The 25408-nt window shown below is 44.5% G+C and overlaps 1 protein-coding gene across 1 annotated transcript; it reads right to left on the reverse strand.

Annotated features, from left to right (window-relative positions):
- Nucleotides 1–13168: 13168 nt before the first annotated feature.
- Nucleotides 13169–24576, reverse strand: RPL7L1 (ribosomal protein L7 like 1). The gene is made up of 7 exons (XM_069752678.1): nt 24415–24576; nt 20398–20503; nt 16906–17069; nt 15546–15683; nt 14812–14921; nt 13965–14175; nt 13169–13597 (listed from the first exon to the last, which is right to left on the reverse strand). The coding sequence occupies exons 1-6, from the start codon at nt 24426–24428 to the stop codon at nt 13967–13969; spliced, it is 741 nt and encodes a 246-aa protein (XP_069608779.1). The 5' UTR covers nt 24429–24576; the 3' UTR covers nt 13169–13597; nt 13965–13966.
- Between the last annotated feature and the right edge of the window lie 832 nt (nt 24577–25408).

A 25408-nucleotide genomic window follows, 5' to 3' on the forward strand; every position in this document is an offset into this window, starting at 1 on the left:
ATATACACATACACACACATATACATACACACATATACACACACACACATACATACACACACACACATATACATACATACACACACACACACACACATATACATACACACACATACATACACACACACACATACATACACACACACATATACATACATACATACATATACATACATACACACATATACACACACATATACATACATACATACATATACATACATACACACATATACATACACATATATATATATATATACACACACACATACTGTACATATATACACACACATATACATACATATATATACACATATATATATACATATGTACACATATATATACATATATATACACATATATATATATACACACATATATACATATATATATAGATTCAAGATTCAAGATTCAAAGAAGCTTTATTGGCAGGACCAAATACACATCAGTTTTGCCAAAGCAAGTGTATAGAGGCAATAGGGATAGGGACTGTGGGGATGTTGGGTAGGAGCTGTAGGGGAGGTGGATGGGGCAGATCTAGGGTGGGGGCTATAATCCATGGCATAGGGGAGATGGATGGGGCAGGTCCATTGTGGGGGCTATAGTCCATGGCATAGGGGAGGTGGATGGGGGCAGATCAAGGGTTGGGGCTATAGTCCATGGCATAGGGGAGGTGGATGGGGCAGGTCCATTGTGGGGGCTATAGTCCATGGCATAGGGGAGGTGGATGGGGCAGATCCAGGGTGGGGGCTATAGTCCATGGCATAGGGGAGGTGGATGGGGCAGGTCCAGTTTGGGGGCTATAGTCCATGGCATAGGGGAGGTGGATGGGGCAGGTCCAGGTTGGGGGCTATAGTCCATGGCATCATAGTTCTCTTTCTCTATATATATATCTCTTTCTTTCTTATATATATCTCTTTCTTTATATATATACACATACAGTATATACATATACACAATATATATATATACATATATATGTGAGGGTGATCTCTTAAAGTGAGATCAATGATTGCTTGTACCTGACCAAATATAAGCTGAGTGCTAGCTTAGGGGCTAGGAATGCATCGGACACACATACGATACAGACAGCCTCTCTCAGTGAAAGTTTTCCCCAACTGAACTTTCTTCTCAAAACAAAAGCATATACTAACAGCAGGAAATAGGGGGGGTCGCACAACTTCTGCACAGCTAGTCACTTTGATTGGTTTAGTCAAAGCTTCATTTCCAAATATGGTATATTCATGTCTTCACTCCTGCATTCCAAAGATTCCTTCCAAGTCTGTTTCAAGGGTTCTCCAAGACATCTTCAAAGACGCAATCGCCATCTTGCTACACCATATCTGAACTGACTTTTATAAGGTTTAAAAATTGATTTCATTAGACATGTTCTCCTTCACAATCCCCGCTAAATCAATTATTAACCTGATGTCACAATGTAACATGACCCAATAGGTGGTCGGTCAATGAATGCACAACACACAAAAAGGGATGGGAAAGTGGGGAAACGAAGGCCTTACCGGTAGGGAAATGGGGAATGGTCACCACCTGAATTTAACCTGAACCTGTTCCTGCACTGCCCTAACGCCCTAAGTGGGTCCTTCCCCCCACCGCCACCAGGAACCTCGTCCCTCACTGTCACCTCTTACCTGACTAGTGCACTGGCCGGCAAGGGACGCTAGCCTCACAATAGCAAATAATACACACAGGGGACAGTCACAAACACAAAAAGAAAGAAAACACAGTACATGGATCGTGACATCGGAGCTGTCCATTAGACATCAATGCCCCTTCCCCCTCTTTTTACCCCCTCCACCCCCATTTGTGCCACCTCCATGCGCACATTTAGTAGCCGCCGAGCGTTGATTGGTGTTCACTGATCAGCGCTGGCGCTCGCTTTTTTTCCTCACCTTCATTGCGCCAACTCCGTACACACATCCCGAAGCCGCCAAACTTTGATAAGTGACGCAGTTCACTTAGAGTTTGTGCCTGCCATTTTTTTTCACCCCCCCTTTGCGCCTACAACCGTACGTTTTGATCACTGCTGCCTGCCCAATCCCCACATCCACCCCCATCTCCCTTCCCCCTTTTTACCCCCCTTTGCACCTCCTTCCGTGCGCCCATTTAACAGCCGCCGAGCGTTGATTGGTGACGCAGTTCACCGATCAACTCTCGCGCTCGCTTTTTTTCCCTCAGCCCCTTTGCGCAACCTCCGTACACATCCCGCAGCCGCCAAACTTTGATAAGTGACGCAGTTCTCTTATCAGAGTTTGTGCCTGCCGTCTTCCTTTTTTTTTTTAACCCCCCCCCCCCCCCCCTTTGCCCGTCCCTCGTGCGCCCATCAAGCAGCGGCCAAACTTTGATAAGTGAAACAGTTCACTTATCAGAGCTGGGCCTGCTGTTTTAGACACTTTTACTTTTTTTGTCATCTCCGTGCGCACATCCAGCAGCCGCCGAATTTTGATAAGTGACGCAAGTTCATTTAGAGCTAGGGCCTGCTGTTTTAGACTTTTCTTTTTACAGGTTTTTTTTCTCCCTTTAGCGTTTTCTTTTCAGATAATAGTTTGCACAAATCACTATCCCCCCCACACGTACACATACAATTATCAATAAAGTGCACCCAAGCACCATATTCAAACAAAAATGTCCCGCTCGTCCCAACAGCGCTATTCATTGGAGGAGGCATATGCTTTCCTTGCCTCCGACACTGATAGCGAGGGAGAGGATCCCACTTTTCTTTACTCTTCTGATTCTTCATCCTCCTCCTCCTCATCTTCCTCCTCGGGTCCTGCGGAACCACCACGCAGACGCCCCAGGACAGAAGATGAGGCAGCCCCCACCATTCCTGAACCAGCGCTCCCCACTGCGGACCCCATATGGACCTCGCCCCCCGAAAATTACGAGCCACTGATTCCTGATTTTGTGGCAGAATCAGGAATCAAGTTTGACACCGCCGGCCTCACAGAAACAGACTTTTTCAAAGTCTTTTTCTCTGAGGATTTTATTAACCTCATGGTGGAGCAAACTAATTTGTATGCTCGTCAATTTTTGGAGCAAAACCCCAGTACATCATTTTCCAACTGGTCTCCTGTAGACGCAGTTGAAATGATGCAGTTTTGGGGCCTGGTCCTCCACATGGGGATCGTGAAGAAGCCAGAAATTCGGCAATATTGGAGTGTAGATATTTTATATAACACTCCAGTGTTCCGAATGGCCATGGTTCGGAAGCGTTTTGAGGCCATCCATAAGTTCCTGCATTATTCCGATAATGCACAGTGTCCCGCACGAGATGACCCCAACTTTGACCGTCTGTTCAAAGTTCGGCCGGTCATCGAACACTTCAACAAAAAGTTTTCTGAAGTGTACGTGCCCAAAAGGGACATCTGCGTGGATGAGTCCTTGGTCCATTTTAAGGTGCGGCTCGGATTCCGTCAATACCTGCCCAACAAAAGGGCCAGGTACGGAATCAAACTCTACAAGCTGTGTGAGAGTACCTCAGGGTACAACCACAGGTTTAGAGTGTATGAAGGGAAGGACAGCAGGATTGAACCCCCTGAGTGTCCTCCTGTCCTGGGAGTGAGTGGGAAGATCGTGTGGGATTTGGTGCACCCACTGCTGGATAAAGGTGATCACCTCCATACTGATAACTTTTATACCAGCATCCCACTCTACATATCCCTCTCTGCGCGAGGTACTGCAGCCTGCAGTACTGTCCGCAAAAATCAGAGAGGCCTCCCAAAGACGCTACTTGGGCAGATGCTCAGAAAAGGTGAGAGCAAGGCCCAATGTAACGACCACCTGCTGGTGGTCAAGTACAAGGACAAGAGGGATGTCCTTCTCTTGACCACCATACACGGTGATGGCAGAGCCCTCAGCACTGTACGGGGTACCTCTACACAGGTCAGCAAACTGGACTGTGTACTGGGCTACAACAAAAGCATGGGGGGGGGGTTGATCTCTCTGATCAACTCCTCCAACCGTACAGTGCTTTGAGAAAGGCCAAGGTGTGGTACAAAAAGCTGATCGTGCACATTGTACAAATGGCAATGCTCAACGCTTTCCTGCTGGTACGATGTGCACGCCACACCGATACGTCGTACCTTTAGTTCCAGGAGGTAGTGGTTAAGGCCCTGATATTTGGCACTCGGGAAGGAGGGCCCCAGTAGGAGAGGGCCCCAGTACTTCCGGAACTGAAGGTGCCCGTATCGTACCAGGCCAGCATTTTCCGGGGGTGGTCCCGCCAACTGGAAGAAAAGGTAAGCCGCAAAAAAGGTGCCGAGTGTGTTACAAAAGGGGAATACGCAAGGACACCATTTATCAATGCGACACCTGCCCCGAAAAACCTGGCCTCTGTATGAAGGATTGCTTCAAATTGTACCACACCTCCATGCACTACTAATTTACTTTACAGGAAAGCGTACATTAGTTCCAAAAAGGGGGCACATCTAGATAAGTTCCTTTTTTTACTGTTTAGGCACATCAGGGGCTCTGCAAACGGAACATGACGACCGCAGACCATTTCATCAAAGTCTGCATTCCAAAATGTCACTACTCTACTTCCCTTTCGAGCCCCAACGTGTGCCTAAACAGTTTTTTTCCCACATATGGCGTACCAGCGTAATCAGGACAAATTGGACAACAACTTTTGGGGTCCAATTTCTCCTGTTACCCTTGGGAAAATTAAAAATTGGAGACTAAAAGATCATTTTTCATTGTGGGAAAAAATAGGATTTTTTATTTTCACGCCTGGGCATTATAAACTTTAGTGAAGCACGTGGGGGTTCAAAATTCTCACCACACACCTAGAAAAAGTTCCTTAGAGGGTCTAGTTTCCAAAATGGGGTGACTTGTGCGGAGTTTCCACTGTTTAGGCACATCAGGGGCTCTGCAAACGCGACATGGCGTCCTATCTCAATTCCAGCCAAATTTAGCTTGAAAAAGTCAAACGGCGCTCCTTTCCTTCGGAGCCCTGTCGTGTGCCCAAACAGTAGTTCCTCCCCACATATGGGGTATCAGCGTACTCAGGACAAATTGGACAACTATTGGGGTCCAATTTCTCTTTTTACCCTTGAGAAAATAAAAAATTGGGGACTAAACGATCATGTTTGTGGAAAAAATAGGAATTTTTATTTTCACGCCCGGGCGTTATAAACTTTCGTGAAGCACTTGGGGGATAAAAGTGCTCACGACACATCTAGATAAGTTCCTTAGGGCGTCTAGTTTCCAAAATGGGGTCACTTGTGGGGGGTTTCCACTGTTTAGGCACATCAGGGGCTCTTCAAACGCGACATGGCATCCAATCTCAATTCCAGCCAATTTTAGCTTGAAAATGTCAAACGACGCTCCTTTCCTTCTGAGCCCTGCCGTGCGCCCAAAAAGTGGTTCCCCCCACATGTGCGGTATCAGCGTACTCAGGACAAATTGGACAACTTTTGAGGTCCATTTTCTCTTTTTACCCGTGGGAAATTAAAAAGATTATTGCTGAAAGATCATTTTTGTGACTAAAAAGTAAAATGTTAATTTTTTCTTTCCATGTTGCTTCTGCTGCTGTGAATCACCTGAAGGGTTAATAAACTTCTTGAATGTGGTTTTGAGCACCTTGAGAGCTGCAGTTTTTAGAACGGTGTCACTTTTGGGTATTTTCTGCCATATAGACCCCTCAAAATGACTTCAAATGTGAGGTGGTCCCTAAAAAAAATGGTTTTGTAAATTTTGTTGTAACAATGAGAAATTGCTGGTCAAATTTTAACCCTTATAACTTCCTAGAAAAAAAAAATTTGGTTTCCAAAATTGTGCTGATGTTAAGTAGACATGTGGGTAATGTTATTTGTTAACTATTTTGTGTCACATAACTCTCTCATTTAACAGAATAAAAATTCAAAATTTGAAAATTGCGAAATTTTCAAAATTTTCGCCAAATTTCCGTTTTTTTCACAAATAAACGCAAAAACTGGGGAACAATTTGAAAAAAATTTTCTGTTGAGTTAGGTTTTTGAGCTGATTTATACTAAAATTGGCGTGCTGATTCCAAAAATGTAGTCAGTTTTTTTCTAGCACGTCAAGTTTTTCCTCCACAACTTACCTGCCAGAGAAGCACAATTGCACTGATATCTGTAATAAGACTTGTTATCTGATTACAATTCGACTCATATAGAGCTACGTGGCAACTTGTAAGAGTAGTCACAACTGAGACAGTGTGCTGAGAGGTGTGTGCAGCTCCCAATACGTCATTATCAAGATCTTTACACAAAAAATTTATCATAGTAGGAATACACCAAGGTTACTTACTGGTAGCTGGTTTTTCCGGAACCCATGACGGCACACCTGAGAGAGGGGATCCGCCCAGCCAGGACAGGAAACCCTACTGAAAATAAAAGGGCGGTACCTCTCCCTCGCTTCAGTTGGTTTTCAGAGCATGAGAGGCCCCCCTGGTTAGTACACATGGCAATCCAACACCACATCATATTAACAAAAAAGGACCCAAAACAATAGTGCACACCGAAAAGGTGATAATGGGGGGGAATATACGGGTGCCGTCATGGGTTCCGGAAAAACCGGCTACCAGTAAGTAACCTTGGTGTTTTCCCTTCCCCCATGACGGCACACCTGAGATACTTTTGTAGAATGAAACCTTAGGGAGGGACCACCGCTTGGAGTACCCTTCTACCAAAGGTTAGGTCAGCAGAGGAAGAAAGATTTAGCCGGTAGTGCTTGAAAAAAGTTGAGGGTGAGGACCAGGTAGCAGCCTTGCAAATTTGATCAATTGATACCTCAGCCTTCTCTGCCCAGGAGGTAGCCACGGCTCTGGTCGAGTGAGCCTTGATGCCTTCAGGAACCGGAGTGCCACCCGCAGAGTAGGATAAACTAATGGCCTCCCTAATACATCTAGCAATAGTACTACTTTTAGCTACCCCACACCCTCTTTTGCTACCCTGAAAGGCTATGACTAGGGTTTGGTCTTTCCTCCACTGACTAGTCATAGATATGTATTGTAACATAGATCTTCTCACATCTAGCATGTGGAACTTTTGTTCCCCTGGATTTTTGGGATTACTACAGAAAGATGGTAAGGTAATCTCTTGACTCCTATGGAACTTTTGAACCACCTTGGGGAGATAAGCCGGGTCTGGTCTTAGAACGATCCTGTCATCAAAAACCTGAGTATAAGGAGGGGATATTGACAGGGCTTGCAAATCACTTACCCTACGTGCCGATGTTAAGGCTACTAGAAGAACTGTTTTAAGGGTAAGTAACTTAGGTGATAACTCCTGTAAGGGCTCAAAAGGGTGTTTAGTTAGAGCTTCTAAGACCAAATTTAGATCCCAAGGAGGGAATTTTGGGATAACGACCGGCCGAGATCTACTGCAAGATTTTATAAATCGTGAAACCCATCTATTTGAGGCAAGATTACAGTTATATAGGGCCCCCAAGGCTGAAACCTGAACTTTAAGGGTGCTGGTTGCTAACCCAAGATGTAATCCTGCTTGCAGAAATTCTAGGATAGGACCCACTGGAGCCACCTCCCCCAATGGTTCACCCAGGAAGTCAAGAAATTTTTTCCATGTCCTACCATAGATTCTAGAAGTTATGGGTTTTCTGCTTTTCAACAGGGTGGAGATTAAACCTGGTGAGAATCCTTGGCGACTTAGTAACGCCCTCTCAAATTCCAGGCTGCCAGATGGAAGCCCTTCACCTGAGAGTGGGTTACTGGGCCCTGGGTTAGTAGGTCCGGAATTTCTGGCAAAATCCATGGATCTGTTACCGACATCTGTCTTAGAAGGGAGAACCATGGTCTCCTTGGCCAAAATGGAGCTATGAGGATAATCTTCGCCTGATCCTCTCTGATTTTCCGGATCACAGCTGGGATCATCACTATCGGGGGGAATGCGTAGGCCAGAGAAAACTTCCAAGGTATTAGTAGGGCATCTACTGCGAAGGGATGTTCTCTTGGATTCAAGGAGCAGAATTTTCTGACTTTTTTGTTGTGAGAGTTGGCAAACAAGTCTATTTCTGGTGAGCCCCAGGCTTGGACTATTTGTTGAAATATCTGGGGGTTTAAGGACCATTCCCTCTCTCTTAAGCCTCTGCGACTCAGGAAGTCTGCTTGAGTGTTTTCTATGCCTCTGATGTGTAGTGCCGACAGAGATAACAGGTGTTGTTCTGCTAATTGGAATAGTAGTTTTGATGCATTCATGAGGCCTTTGGACCTCGTCCCCCCCTGATGATTGACATATGCCACCACTGCTCGATTGTCTGTTAGGATTCGAGTATGGCGACCCTGGAGTAAAGGGAGAAAATGTCTTAGGGCTTTCTCCACTGCCCATAGCTCTTTTTCGTTTGATCCATAGTTTTTTTCTCGTATGGACCAGGTACCTTGTACAGAGTGAGATCTCAGATGAGCTCCCCAACCTGTACCGCTTGCGTCGGTCGTGATGATGTCTTTGACCGGATTTTTCCACCGGACCCCCATTGTCAGGTGGTGTTCTACAGTCCACCAAACTAGGGAATCCCTTACGCCCAGGGAGAGACATAGATTTCCTTCTAAATGCCCTCTTAATAGTCTTTGAGCTGAGAGAACTTCCCACTGTAGTTGTCTTAGGTGGAATTGTGCCCAATCTACTGCCGGAATACACGATGTTAACGAGCCTAGAAGGGACATCGCCTTTCTGAGAGTCATTGCGGGTTGACGTATTGCTGTACTGGCCAGGTTTATTATCTTGTCCACTTTGATTTGTGGAAGGAGGCAGAGCTGACGCTCTGCGTCCAGTATTAACCCCAGGAAGGACTGTATTTTTACTGGCAGTAGTCTGGATTTGGGGATGTTTATTATCCAACCCAGCTCCATTAGAGTGGATGTTACCACTGATACCTGATGAGTGCAGTGGGACTCTGACCTCCCTATTACCAGGAAATCGTCCAGATATGGGACAATTACTACATCCCGGGACCGGAGGTATGACATTACTTCCACCATCACTTTGGTGAAAACTCTGGGGGCTGTAGACAGGCCGAATGAAAGAGCTGTATATTGATAATGCTTTACCTGATTCTGAATATAGAGAGCTACTCAAGTATTTCCGATATTCCTGATGTATTGGTATATGGTAGTAAGCATCCTTTAAGTCTATTACTGCCATGAAGCAGTGTTGGAAGAGAAGTTTTATGGTCGTGTTTATAGACTCCATCTTGAAAGTGTAGTTCTCTATGGATTGGTTGAGCTTCCTTAGATTTATAATAGTTCTCCAAGAACCATCCGGTTTTTGGATCAAGAAGAGGGGGGAGTAAAACCCGTCTCCCTCTTCCTGAACCGGGACTTCCTGAAGAACCTTTTTGTGGACAAGTCCCAAGATCTCGGTTTCTAGGGCAGATTGTTCCTGCTGAGACTTCCGTCGGGAAGTTATTATGAAGTTTCGTCTGGGAGGACAGACGAATTTTATTTTTAGGCCGTCTCTGATGATGTTCGTGACCCAGATACTGGGGGAGATATTTATCCAGGCCGGAAAGAAGAGGGAGAGTCTTTCTCCCACTTCTGGCGTAATGTCATTGGGGGGGATTTTTTTGCCGATGTGGAGGGCCCTTTAAACATATAGCCCGATCCTCTTTTATCTCTAAAGTCCCAATTTTTTCTCTCCCCTGGGGGGCGACCTCTATTATATCTTCTAGTCCGAAAAAAAGGTTTTTTAGGATCTTTAGGGATGTTGGGAAAACCCTTCTTTTTATCTCCTGCATGTTCCAGGATGTCTTCAAGTTTTTTCCCGAAGAGAAGTTGGCCGTCACAAGGAATAGAACACAGCTTGTGTTTAGATGGCAAATCTTCTTGCCGCGTTGGACAAGCCTGCTGCTCTTGCTGTTAGTCTTGTGGAATCCGCAGAAGAGTCTGCCAAAAAAGCTGCTGCTCCTTGCGCTAAAGATATATTTTCAAGGATGTCAGTTCTGGGTACTTTGGTTCTTAGCTGATCCTCTATTTGTTGTAGCCAGACTATTAGAGCACGGGCCGTACATGTTCCAGCAATTGCCGGCTTTAGGCCCCCCGCTGAGGCTTCCCAGATGTGTCTCAAAAAACCATCTGCTTTTTTATCAAGCGGGTCCTTGAGAACACCAGAGTCTTCTAACGGAAGGGAAGATCTTTTTAAACATTTGGCTACTGCCCCGTCAATCTTAGGGATCTTCTCCCAGGACTCAGTCTTTATCCTCAAAAGGATATCTCCTTTTGGATGAAGAGGGCAAAGAACCCATTTTTTCAGGCTTTTTCCACTCTTTCTCAATTAACGCTTTTATTTTTGCATTAACCGGAAACGTGCGTTTCCTTTTCTCTTCTAGGCCACCAAACATGACATCTTCTAGTGACCTAGGTGTCTTCTCCTCTTTAAGCCCCATTGCAGATCTAACTGCTTTGACCAGTTTATCTACGTCCTCAGTTGGGAAACATGGACGACCTCCTGAATCACTGTCCGAGGAGGAATCTGAAGACTGGACAGAGGCCGAGGAGGTAGAGGGAGACCGGGATGTTTTATGACTCCCCTGTCTCTGAGAGGCATCTGACTCTGGACGCCTTACGGCTTCTCCTTCTTGGTTCCCTAAGGGCCAATTTCAAGGAGTCTTTTATTTCAGCCTGTATTATGGCTTTTAGGCTAGTGGCAAAATTAGGGGTCTCTTCTTGTATAGTTTTATTAATGCAGTCAGCACAGAGATCCTTCTGCCACTGAACTGCAAGCGGGTTTTTACAAAGGGCACACTCTCGGTTCTTTGTTTTAATACCAGCTTTCCTGGACCCCTAGTGATCAAAACAGACAAAAATGGACCCTGTTACCATAAGGGTGACATTCACGTAGATCACTCACCACCACCGACAATCAAGGGTACCGATTTTGGAGGCTGGACAGATGCACGTGAAGCGTCCCTCCTGGACGCCGACGAATCTTGCCGGACAGAACGACTGCTGTTTCTACCACTCGAGCGGCTGCTCTTGGTATGCTGGTGGCTCGGCAAGGCATCTGGTGAGAGCTCCATTTGCTGCTGCTGCTGTGAAGGCGGCTGCTGCTGCTCCTGCTGTCCTACTTCCATGGTGAAGTTTCTGGACATGAGCGCGTCTTCTGTGGTCTAACCCCCTTTTATGGGGGGACCACTGCACTCCCCGCCTCCTTCGGTGCCCAAAATTAACCCCCTCCCACTCTCTGCCGTGCCGCCGGAGTTCCCTCTCACTGGCCGACGTTCTGTTCATGGGCGCCGCCATCTTGGATCCGGCGCCCGCCCCCGACGTCACGCGGGCACGCCCATTCCCAGTGTGCCTTGCGCGTGACGTCAGACGAGCGACCCGGAAGCGGCCACCGCACCTGGACGCCGGCAGAGAGGGGAGGGCGGTGTGGCAGCCATGGAAGGGAACTCAGCCCTCTGACCATGCTGCTCAACGCCCGCTCGGACGCAGAGACCCGGGGGATCCTGCGGACGGCGCTTCCAGACCCCCGAACCCGACGCACAGGTGCTGCCTGATTCTTCCACGCCGGGACGGGACCTGGGTAAGTGAACCGCCGTGTTCAGTAAGAGGGTCCCTGTCAGGACAGGAAACCCAACTGAAGCGAGGGAGAGGTACCGCCCTTTTATTTTCAGTAGGGTTTCCTGTCCTGGCTGGGCGGATCCCCTCTCAGGTGTGCCGTCATGGGGGAAGGGAAAAAATAGGATTTGTGATAGCTTTTCTCTTTACATTGGGCGCTTAGTTGTAGTTTATATATCTTTTATGATTTTTTTTTCTTTGTTAGTTGTCAAAGCTTGTAACTTTCCATCTCAGTGTTTTATTTACATATGTACATATTTCCTTTGTTTCAGATCATGTCTGCTTCTTATATATTTCATTTTTTGTTCATATTTGTACTATTAAAAAAAAAAAAAAAAAAAACACTTTTTAGGTACAGTAGTTTACATATTTTTGAGAAAACAAAAATCCTATAGTTCAAAAACTTGACGTGATAGAGAAAAACTGAGATCATTTCTGGATTCAGCATCCAAAAATTAGTTAAGAACAGTTGTCTGAACTAACTCCTAAAAAATTGTGTTCCCCAGTTATCTACCTAAATTTACCACTAACATGAAGCCCAATATGTAACGAAAAAAACTCTCTCAGAACCGCTAGGATCCGTTGAAGCGTTCCTGAGTTATTACCTCATAAAGGGACACTGGTCAGAATTGCAAAAAACAACCAGGTCATTAAGGTCAAAATAGGCTTTGACATGAAGGGGTTAACTATGTTCGTAATGTAAAATGCGTTTTTTTCCCCCTTCGGAAAAAAAAATGCAGCAAAAAAAAAAAAAAAAGCAAAATGTGAATATACTATAACCTCTATATTCACCTATTGGGAATGATGGATCAGCTGATCGTCACCGCTGACCCTGTCCTCCACCATAGCCTTTGCACACTGATTTGCTTATGTTACTTGTATGACTTATCCAAAGGGTCTTCAAAAATATCAAACTGAAGATTATAACACCACAGTGTGCAGTCAATTTTCCTACTTGTGTGGATTAAGGAGTTGCTTCACTCTGGTGGGAGTGGGAACAAGATTTATTTTTTTTTATTAAACAATTTGGTGAGTATTGTATCAATTTTTTTTCTTATTCATTACACAGTTCAGCCAAAAGATAGGGTCAGGGTTTGACCATTGTGGTTTTGTATATGTATTGTTTCTTTGTTTTACTGGCTTATACACCAACCAATTCTGCAGCACTTTACAATTAGTTAACTTACATTATTATTAGTCGTGTCAAATCTAAGGAAGTATATCCACACCTACTCACCTTCACTGGACTTAAAGGGAACCGGTCGCCCCCAAAATCAACGATGAGCTAAGCCCACCAGCATCAAGGGCTTATCTACAGCATTCTAGAATGCTGTAGATAAACCCCTGATATATCCTGAAAGATGAGAAAAAGAGGTTAGATTATACTCACCTGGGTGGGCGGTCCGGTCCGATGGGCGTCACGGTGCGGTCCAGAATGCTGTAGATAAACCCCTGATGCTGGTGGGCTTAGCTCATCTTCGATTTTGGGGGTGACAGGTTCCCTTTAAAGATAATTAGCACCGAGACCCATTTGCAACGAATCCATATTATTAGAAAAGATTGACCTTCAGAATCTGAATAATGTCTCCACTCCAAACACATACGAACCAGTCCAAATAGAGTTGTACATATAAACTTTAATTTAGAGATATACAAAAAAAAAAATATATGCTTGATAGCATATGACTCATTCCATCACACTGTTATATACACGATGAAAGTACTCCAGCCCATCGGCCACACAAGTCAACCATTTTCATAGGCACAAGTAGCTTGGAAGTTGTTAAGAATCGAAAGGTAAACTTTACAGTCAATGTACTATTACTTTCTGCCAGGTGCCGTCTGGAGATAGAGGGAAGTGTCATCAGATATACAAACGTCTCAGGGACCTCGCTGCTCCTTGCTGAAAAGTCTCTGTACAGTTTCCATCATAGGCAACAAGCATGTGACGAGCAGAACACGTCTGTATTAATTAATACATCATTGAAAGTCACTTTAAAGGGCACTGACGATTCCCAAGTGTGAGCTCCTGATTATCTGGTCAGCCTGAAATAAAAACATACATTACACCATTAGCTGATGGACACAGAACAAATGGGGCATCTTATACCAGTTTTCCATTCCATGATTTACAGTTTTCCCTCCTCATCCACCCTAACCACTACACCGCTTCCAAACGTTGGATGTGGGTTTATGGAGCAAGCTCAAGAACTGAGCTGGCTCCATGTATGGTTGGTTGTTGGCGGAGTTATACTGCCAGTACCAGCCTCTAACACCAGTGGGCCAGAGCTAGCTGATCACTTCTGTTTAACCATTTATTTGGAGCTACATATCTGAAAAACAGAGCCTTAGCCATAGTAGAAATGGTCGGGGAAAGAGGGCATTCACCATAAATTAGAAGCCACCTCCTCACCTTCAGTTGAGCTTTCGTATAAGTTGGTTAATGCCAGCGCCTCGGTTTCCGGGATCGCCAACTTCAGTGAGATAGCCTTTCCTGTTAATGCCTGCATGACGGGATATAGACAACTCGAAGGGGCATAAGAACTTGTTTACTGCTGTAAAGTTGCTTCCTGCTGAGTACAACTCATGAATCACATCTTCTAAGCAGATAATTCCAAATTTTCCTACGACAGAAGGGGAGAGAAAATAGTCAATGAATAAGGGTATCAATTGGCCCAGACTCACATACGTTTTTTTACCTAAATTACTCCAGATGGGGGGGGAGAAATAGCAGCAACTGACATTTAGCAACTACAAAATTTAAAAAAATAATAGAGGTGCAATTTAAGTCATACCGATTGAAAAATGTGGCAAAAGGCATGAGACTTAAGAAACCCAAGTACCTCCTTTACTCAGACAGGGATTAGATACAGCGGCCTTCACAAATGTGGGGTAATGATTTGTATCTAGATAGATGGTGTCACCTCTGAAAAGCTAGAATCAAGCAGCTCCAAGTCCCAATTAACTTCTTTAAATGCTGCATGGTCACTCATTATAGCCAAAACCTGACTACATGGCTGTCTTAAAAAAAAAAAAAGAGCCCGCAGGAGACATTGGCGAAGGGCTACACAAGCACCCTTTGCTGCCTTCATTCTAGAGCCAATGAGGTTAATCCCTCGTCTATTTGGTGGTATATCAGTGTAGTACACTAGCACAATTCCACTCCTGATTTCGGCTTATAAATACTAAAAGGTAAAAACCTCACTAAATACTGAATGTGTCGGCAACTTTTTTTTCTTTCTTAACAAAAAGACACTTACCTAACTCCTCTTCTATCATATTGTTGTCCGTCAGGGGCTTCTTTTTGCCTTGCACTTTTGTTTGTCCACGCTTTAAGATAAGTTCGCGTACAGACTTCAAGTTTGGGATACTGCAAAGTAAAATGAGGTCAGGTACTATAAGCCTAAAATATATGTAGGGACATCAAACAATTCCTATAATCAGGCATTCAATAAGTCAGAGTTACAATAGTAGATGGGATTGTATAACAGAAAATGAAGCAAGAAACTCCTCTGATCAGAAAACAAAGTAATAGTATCATATTTTGTATTAAATGGTTATTTCCAAAAATCAAGTTATCCTTGGAATATCGGATAGCTTACCGAATGTTGGAAGCATTCAATCGATCCTGAGAAAGCTCTAAATCCCTGGAATCTGGCTCTGCAGATCCCTCAGGAATGTAGCAAAGGTGAAAATGCTTCACCTCTACTAAATTCACTGATCATGGGACAGCTGGAAATGGCTAGCCGCTGCACAGTCCCATAGACAAGCCTACCCATTTATCAGAACAGCTTTTCTTAGATGTTCTATGGCTTCCCATTGAATTTCCCAGCAGAGTATTTCCAGAATTCACAGACGTGATTGAGCAAATTAAAAATTCAAGCAAGTTCTTCACTCTAGTTTGTGGCCCAGTAATCCCCTATAGAGCATACCCAATGCTTCTCCCCCCATGCCTAATAACGCTTCTTCCCCCATGCCTAATAATGCTTCTTACCCCCATGCCACATATGGCTCAATCATTTGTATCGTCTTCACAGATTCGTCTGTCAACTTCACAAACACACCAGCGAAAATCTTCCCCAGTCTGAAGGTTTTCAGGATATTGAGCACTTGGTGGTTCACACCCTGAATGCTGAAACGAGAGAACAGAAAGCCTTATAAGAAGCAGATCAGACAAGAGTGAAAGGCAGAAAACTATATACAGACAACTACAAGATGGAGAAACACAGTAAAAGTATGAAGAAGAAAAAAAAAAAAAAAGAACTTCCCATCAGTCACATGAGTTCTTATTGCTACAGTCATCTGGTCACAAAAGGTCTTCCTCTTCGATTCCCCTACCATAATATTAGTCACAGGTAAGAGCTCAGTGGTGGGGGTGCCAGGTGCTGGGACCCCACACATATAATGCAGATGACCTGCCCTAAAGGTACATACACTTAATCCCATATGAACTATCGATGAAGCCCGAGATGGCAGCACGCCTGCAATTGTACCCTACCATATGCAGAATTCATAAGGAGAGCTGTTAAATATCTCCTCTAACTTAATTAAAGGGGTATTCCCATCGCAAAGATTCGCTCACTAAGTTGCTTACCCCATGTGCAGGGCATTTCAGTAGCTTAGGTATCTATGGTTACAACCAAGAATATAGTGGTGGTTAGTGTTAGTGGTCATAATCATGGCTAAGCTACTGCAATGCCCTGCACATGTGGTAAGTGACAATCAGAACTATGCTACATTTCTAATTGGAAGCATTTGCTAATATTCTTATACGTACTACATATTGGGATAGGACCTTGGAGATGGGAACACCCCTTTAACGACCACTCCAACAATAGTTCACAAGTCTCCTGCTGATAAAGCAGTGATCACTGGAGGACTAGTAAGCCTGATGCCATGTACTCCTCCATATTCATGAGCTCTGTATAACCCCGCACCCACCACTGATGTGCATAGGCCTAAATTTGCCAAGTATACAGAAAGCTGCCAAAGATGTGGGCAGGGTTATAGAGAGCTCAGCATTCAGAGAACTGCTAGACCTGCAGCAGAAAAACAAATTTGAATCAAAACTGCAGCAACCAGTATCTGCCCCTACATCATACTGTTCTCAGAAGGGGCGCAATAACCTGGTAACAGATTCACTTTACATAACTATCCTAAAGTAGGTCATCATTGTCTTCCCACTAAAGGGGATCCAGAAACCCCTTTAGTCACAGATCAGAGCCCTCCCCACACCATTTCTACTTTGCAGGGTGAGAAGAGTTAATCAGGGAATACTGGGACAGCAGTGGTGGAAGTAGCAACTAGCATACTGCTAGGGCGCACATCATTGTGCAAAGAGGATCACAACGTACTCCGTAATTCGCACTACAAAGGCAAGCTTCTCATTGGATATGTTGGGGACTTTCTTCCTATAGATCTTCATCCTGCGTAATCTGGTGTCATCTCTCAGCTTTCTTCTGGAGTCTCGCACAAAACTTTCAAGACGTTTAAACTTTATCTGTTTTCCCAGCGGAACCTGTAAAGAGAAGGAAAACGGACAAATATAAATTTAGAGATCCCAACAAAGAATCTGTACAAAATTTAAAGAACTCCTTCTCCCATCAAAGTTTTTATCCTCTTAATATATTGCAATCATATTATACAGCACTGTGTACTTACAATTGCTCATGTTGCCTTTCTACCCAGCTAATTCTTCTGTTTTCAATTAGGTCTGACATGTGGTTAAAAACTGACTAGATGAATCCTTCTAAGTTCTATGTAGAAACAGGTCAATTTTTCCTGTACCAGTCATCAGTCAATGCAAAAGTCCCTGGCATGGGAGAGGAGCAGGGGAATGAGTCATGCAGGGGCAAGAGACTTCCTGTTTCTACATAGAGCAGAGAAATCAGAAAAGTGCCATGTAAAAGTTAGGATCAAAATTACTGTTATTGTGAACAGTTAAGCAAGCTGAAGATGAAATGATCTCTGAAAGGGCTAAAGATAAAGATGATGTTTCCATTATATGATATAGCCAAACAAGAAATATTTATTTTCATCTTTCACATTTTAAAAATTATAAAGTTAAAACGAGCCAATGTAAAAGTTGGGGCACCCTTGCAAATTTATGTGCTCAGATAACTGACCAAGGTCTCAGACCTTAATTAGCCTGTTAGGGTTATGGCTTGTTCACCATCATCATTAGGAAAGGCCAAGTGATACAAATTCCCCAGCTTTATAAAATCCCAGCCTCCTCTAACCTTGTGCCAACAAACAGCAGCCATGGATTCTTCTAAGCAGCTGGCTATCACTCTGAAAATGAAAATAGCGGAGGCCCACAAAGCAGGAGGAGATGGCTATAAGAAGATAAAGCGTTTTCAAGTTGCCCTTTCCGTAAGGCCCCTTCACATTAAGCGACGCTGCAGCGATACCGACAACGATCCGGATCGCTGCAGCGTCGCTGTTTGGTCGCTGGAGAGCTGTCACACAGACAGCTCTCCAGCGACCAACGATGCCGGTAACCAGGGTAAACATCGGGTAACTAAGCGCAGGGCCGCGCTTAGTAACCCGATGTTTACCCTGGTTACCATCCTAAAAGTAAAAAAAACAAACAGTACATACTTACCTACCGCTGTCTGTCCTCCAGCGCTGCGCTCTGCTTCTCTGCTCTCCTCCTGTACTGGCTGGGAGCCGGAAAGCAGAGCGGTGACGTCACCGCTCTGCTTTCCGGCTCACAGACAGTACAGGAGGAGTGCAGAGCGCAGCGCTGGAGGACAGACGGCTGTAGGTAAGTATCTAGTGTTTGTTTTTTTTTACTTTTAGCATGGTAACCAGGGTAAACATCGGGTTACTAAGCGCGGCCCTGCGCTTAGTTACCCGATGTTTACCCTGGTTACCAGTGAAGACATCGCTGGATCGGTGTCACACACGCCGATCCAGCGATGTCTCCAGGGAGTCCAGCGACGAAATAAAGTTCTGGACTTTATTCAGCGACCAACGATCTCCCAGCAGGGGCCTGATCGTTGGTCGCTGTCACACATAACGATTTCATTAACGATATCGTTGCTACGTCACAAATAGCAACGATATCGTTAACAATATCGTTATGTGTGAAGGTACCTTTAGTTCAAAATGTAATTAAAAAATGGCGGTTAACATGAGCAGTGGAGATCAAGATAAGGTATGGAAGATCAAGCAAAGTTTAAGTGAGAGCTGCTCGTAGGATTGCTAGAAAGGCACATCAAAACCGCTTGACTACAAAAGACCTTCAGAAAGCTTTAGCAGACTCTGGAGTTGTACATTGTTCTACTGTTCAGAGACACCTGCACAAATATGGCCTTCATGGACGAGTTACCAGAAAAAACAAACAAAAAAAAAAAACTCTCCTGCCTCCTAGACAAAGTTCAGCGTCACAAGTCTGCAAAAGAACATCTATACAAGCCTGTTGAATTTTGGAAACAAGAACTCTCTGAGGTTAAAATAGAACTCTTTGGCCACAATGAGGAAAAGTATGTGTGCAGAAAAAAGGGCACTGAATTTCAGTAAAAGAACATTTCGCCAACCGTTAAGCAATGGGGGTGGATCAATCATGCTTCGGGGTTGTGTTGCAGCCAATGGCACGGGGAACATTTCACGAGTGGAGGGAAGAATGGATTCAATGAAATGTCAACAAATTCTTGATGCAAACATAACACCATCTGTAAAAAAGCTTAAGCTGAAAAGAGGATGGCTTCTACAAATAGATAATGATCCACAACACAAAAGACTACACCAAAAGGCGAAAGCTGAAGGTTTTACAATGGCCCTCACAGTCCTCTGATCTGAACATCATTGAAAATTCTGTGGCTAGACCTCAAAAAACAATGCATGCAAAATGACCCAGGGATCTCACAGAACTGGAAAAAAAATTGCAATGAAGAATGGATGAAAATCTCTCAAACAAGAATTGAAAGACTCTTGGATGGTTACAAAAAGAGTTTACAAGCTGTGATACTTGCAAAAATGGGTGCTAATATGTACTAACCATGCAGGGTGCCCAAACTTTTGTATAGGTCCATTTTTGTAATTTGTAAAATATGAAAAAATATATTTTTTTAACCTAAAATACAAAGGAAATGTGTCATCTTTAACTTTTAGAGATAATTTCATCTTTTACGTAACTGTTCCCAATAAGTAGCTGAGTAGAAAGGCAAAATGAGCAATTGTAAGTACTCAGTGCTATATAATTTGATGACTGCAATATATTAAGACGTTAAAAACTATGATGGGAGAGCTTATCTAAAAGGAACCCAGAGATGAAAAGTAAAGTTCCAAAAACAGCTCCCCTCTGAACCACAAGCAGTGTCTGGTATTGCACCTCAACCCAATAAGGGGAAAATGAGAAACTAGAAATGCTGAGCGCTATCCCTCTGTAGGATTATTACAAAGCACACAACTTTCACATGGATAAGAGCCAAGAAGTGACAGGTCAGAGGATGGTGGAGGTAACCTGGGAGGTCAGATCTCTCACGATTAGTGATGAGCGAGTGTACTCGTTGCTCGGGTGACCTCCGAGTATTTGTTAGTGTTCGGAGATTTAGTTTTTATCACGGCAGCTGAATGATTTACAGCTATTAGCCAGGCTGAGTACATGTAGGGGGTTGCCAGGTAACCCCCACATGTAATCAAGCTGGCTAATAGCTGTAAATCATTCAGCTGCCTGGATGAAAACTAAATCTCTGAGCAGTCATAAATACTCGGAGGTCACCCGAGCAACGAGTACACTCGAGCAACGAGTACACTCGCTCATCACTACTCACGATATGAAGTTCCTAGTTACCAAGCCCTGTTTATCCCTTTCACGTGCACAGTTCAGCAAGGTCCATCACCTTTCTCTTCTCCTCTAGCGCTCTCTTGGCCTCTGCTGCTTTAAGCCCCTGATATTTCTTTCTTTTCTTCAGAAGATTCTCTGGGACCCGCGGAAGTTTCCGTGGTCTAAGGAAAAAAAAGAAGAGTTTAACAAGAGAATGTGGCTTGTGCGTAACATATTAGTATAAAATTGGGTGGAAAGTTTCCTAGGTACATGGCGTCTTCAAAGACATTTATGGAGACCCCAACTATGAGAGCTCTTGGGGTGTTAAGAGCTTGAACCCAAAAGACTACAAAGCACTGACAAATTCTAGCAATAACGATTTATAAACCTCTCTAATGGAGTAAACCGGTGAAAACAAGCCATCACCTACCCACAGGGTGGGGGGTCAGTCTGCTGGTACCCAATCTGCGGAACGGGGAATATTAGCCCTGAAAGAATGGAGCAACATGTGGTGCCTGCATGTCGGTCATTACCTATGGGGCTGCCAAAGCTTCTTCGCGCAGACCCATAGAAAATGAATGGAGCAGACGTTGGTTGTCTTGACCCCAGCAGTTGGGCTTTTACCAGTCAGTTATCACCCATCAAGGAGATATGTGAGAAATGGCCAACAGCATTCATCAATATGCAGAAATGTCTGCTTGTTTCCAATTCTTCCCCATTGTAGAGATCTCCGCTGGCTGTCAGTAAACAGGATGAATTTATTATTCTCTTTTAGTTTACAACCATAGACAGAAAACCTGTACACACAATTCTTCCAGTCCGTTAGTGAGCTTTCATAGCAGCACAGACCTGCCTCCTGTTTGGGCAGCCTGCCGCGACGCACCGGTCTGGACGGGGCAACCTGCCGCAACATTTTTTTTTCTTCTCCAGCAAGATGGTGCCGCCGGCGCCTGCTCAACAGCAGCTATTGAATCAATACACAAACCGATAGCTGCTACTGTGCAGGAACCATTTTCAAAATGACTTTTTTTCTACCTCGCTCAAGTAAATCTGCAAAAGGGATTAAGTGCACAGTAACCATGAGATTACGATGCAGCACAGGCACCACGGCTGGCACCTGCCTGCCAAAGTTTATTTTATTCAGTATTTACAGTACAGACCAAAAGTTTGGTCACACCTTCTCATTTAAAGATTTTTCTGTATTTTCATGACTATGAAAATTGTAAATTCACACTAAAGGCATCAAAACTATGAATTAACACATGTGGAATTATATACTTAACAAAAAAGTGTGAAACAACTGAAATTATGTCTTATATTCTAGCTTCTTCAAAGTAGCCACCTTTTGCTTTGATGACTGCTTTGCACACTCTTGGCATTCTCTTGCGGAGCTTCAAGAGGTAGTCACCGGGAACAGTCTTCCAACAATCTTGAAGGAGTTCCCAGAGATGCTTAGCACTTGTTGGCCCTTTTGCCTTCACTCTGCGGTCCAGCTCACCCCAAACTATCTCGATTGGGTTCAGGTCTGGTGACTGTGGAGGCCAGGTCATCTGGCGTAGCACCCCATCACTCTCCTTCTTGGTCAAATAGCCCTTACACAGCCTGGAGGTGTATTTGGGGTCATTGTCCTGTTGAAAAATAAATGATGGTCCAACTAAACGCAAACCGTATGGAATAGCATGCCGCTGCGAGATGCTGTGGTAGCCATGCTGGTTCAGTATGCGTTTAATTTTGAATAAATCCCCAACAGTGTCACTAGCAAAGCACCCCCACACCATCACTCCTCCTCCTCCATGCTTCACGGTGGGAACCAGGCATGTAGAGTCCATCCGTTCACTTTTTCTGCGTCGCACAAAGACACGGTCGTTGGAACCAAAGATCTCAAATTTGGACTCATCAGACCAAAGCACAGATTTCCACTGGTCTAATGTCCATTCCTTGTGTTCTTTAGCCAAAACAAGTCTCTTCTGCTTGTTGCCTGTCCTTAGCAGTGGTTTCCTAGCAGCTATTTTACCATGAAGGCCTGCTGCACAAAGTCTCCTGTTAACAGTTGTTGTAGAGATGTGTCTGCTGCTAGAACTCTGTGTGGCATTGACCTGGTCTCTAATCTGAGCTGCTGTTAATCTGCGATTTGTGAGGCTGGTGACTCAGATAAACTTATCCTCAGAAGCAGAGGTGACTCTTGGTCTTCCTTTCCTGGGGCGGTCCTCATGTGAGCCAGTTTCTTTGTAGCGCTTGATGGTTTTTGCCACTGCACTTGGGGACACTTTCAAAGTTTTCCCAATTTTTCGGACTGACTTACCTTCATTTCTTAAAGTAATGATAGCCACTTGTTTTTCTTAGCTGCTTTTTTCTTGCCATAATACAAATTCTAACAGTCTATTCAGTAGGACTATCAGCTGTGTATCCACCAGACTTCTGCACAACACAACTGATGGTCCCAACACCATTTATAAGAAAAGAAATCCCACCTATTAAACCTGACAGGGCACACCTGTGAAGTGAAAACCATTCCCGGTGACTACCTCTTGAAGCTCATCAAGAGAATGCCAAGAGTGTGCAAAGCAGTCATCAAAGCAAAAGGTGGCTACTTTGAAGAACCTAGAATACCATAGAATTACATACCGTAATTTCAGTTGTTTCACAATTTTTTGTTAAGTATACCGTAATTCCACATGTGTTAATTCATAGTTTTGATGCCTTCAGGGTGAATGTGCAATTTTCATAATCATGAAAATACAGAAAAATCTTTAAATGAGACGGTGTGTCCAAACTTTTGGTCTGTACTGTACATATATTCATTATGTAAACTAGGGGGCAGGTCAGTGATGGATCAGAGACTTGTCAGGAGTCTGCATTATGAATACCTAATCAGAGAACACATACACCAGCCCCGCCTTAGGACACTGGCATATCAGTAACACAAAACTAAAGATTAAGAAACAACCACAAGACGGATTTCATCAACCATGGTATCATTGTAATCAGTATAAAGGCCCCTACCTGACACTGTGTGTATGTTACTGAGCACTATCCTGGTGACAGGTTCCCTTTAACCTCTACAGCTCCAGCACCATCATCCCACCACTGCCCCCCAGGCTTTGTTAGTGTAGAGAGGGTGGTGGCATCATGCAGGATGTGATACATGCAGCCAATCACTGGGCTCAGTGGAGCCAATGCAGATGGCACAAAACCACTGGAAGCAGCAGTCACGTCCTGTATAACAGTAAGCCCCTTCAACATATCATATATCAGACAGGACATGCCCCCAGGTGCCTAGCAGGTCTCCCCCAGATTCTGCCACATGGCCTCCTAGGACATAGCCTAGAACAGATGAGCTACTCAGCGCATCACACAATGCAGTGACAAGTAGGGGAAAGGCACAATACTTTGTGTTTTAACGGGGTTGTGCGGTGAACACACGCCGTCACATATCCACACACAGACGGTGAGGGACAGTGCTCGGACCCGCACCGACATCCTGATCAGCATGCAGCAGTAGTGCGTATGCTCAATCACTGCCCCATACAGAATGAATGGCACTCTCTCATCCTGAGGGGCGCAGCAGGCGGACCCCTACCCATCAGGAACGTATCACATCCTGCGGAGAGGAGAAGGGTGCTAATGTGTTTTCACTGGACATCCCCCTTAAGGCTATGGCTTACTCACACAAGAATATAGCAGCACATGATACTTTTAGTTGGGGGTCACAAAATGAGGTAATGGGTGAGGAGCCCGCACATTCCACACACAACCATCCTGACCATGGTGGTCCCATATACAGGTCACTAATAACTCCGGAATGCTGAACAGCCTGACATCCCGCAGCAGCCAATCAGAACTCGCGTCTCATTGGTGTCATGCAGTACAGAAATTGAGCTGTGGTCTCCTATAGGCTGATACAGGTGAGACCACTGGTACAAGAGGCAATGCCCCACTATGCGGCAGCCGGTGCCCTCTTCTGCCCCAAATCCTCCACATAATGGCGTCATGCCCGCAGCCGCCATGTTCACAGCAACCTCCCCTCGCTCTGTAGCCGCAACTTATTAACACTGGCGCTGATGCCTTCGGATTCTACTGCCTGGCGACTTACTCTGTGCCGTCCATGGTCCTCCACGTCTGAGCTGCGGAAACCGGAACTACGAATCATGCACTTCCGCCCATAAACACGTGCCATCCGCCATGTGTGCTGTAGGAAGACGCATCGCGGGATTACACTGCGTTGTTTACAGCACACGTAGCGCCTCAGCAGCGCGCATGCGCAGGAGGAACTGGCTGGATTGGATTTGGCTGTAGTACTACTAGAGAAGGAAGCACAAGTGTAATTGTGTGTATGTAATGTACGTATGTGTATGTGATGTATGTGTAATTTATGTGCGTGTATGTCATGTACATTTGTATATAGGGGCGTGCGTGTGTCTATGTACGTATGTTTGTGTGTATATGTATGCAGGTGTGTGTATGTAATGTATATATATGTGTGTGTGTGTTTATAGATGGAGGTGTGTGTATGTAATCATACCTCCCAACTTTTGCGGAAGGGAAAGAGGGACAAAGTTAGTGGCGCATGCAGCGTGCCACGGCGAATTTTAGGCCACGCATCTGACCACACCCATTCACAACTAGTCACACCCATATCTGCTTCCCGACCACACCCATTTAGCACTGCTGATCACACTGTGTCTTAAACAATAATTATTAACACAAAAAATGGCCACAGTGCTCCATACTTTTTAATGGCCACACATGATGCTCCATACTGTATAATGACCACACATGATGCTTCATACTGTATAATGGCCACACATGATGCTCCATACTGTATAATGGCCACATATGATGCTCCATACTGTATAATGACCACACATGATGCTTCATACTGTATAATGGCCACACATGATGCTCCATACTGTATAATGGCCACACATGATGCTCCATACTGTATAATGGCCACACATGATGCTCCATACTGTATAATGACCACACATGATGCTTCATACTGTATAATGGCCACACATGATGCTCCATACTGTATAATGGCCCCACATGATGCTCCATACTGTATAATGACCGCACATGATGCTTCA

This window comes from Ranitomeya imitator, chromosome 2, assembly GCF_032444005.1.
Source record: "Ranitomeya imitator isolate aRanImi1 chromosome 2, aRanImi1.pri, whole genome shotgun sequence".
NCBI classification, from domain to species: Eukaryota; Metazoa; Chordata; class Amphibia; order Anura; family Dendrobatidae; genus Ranitomeya; species Ranitomeya imitator.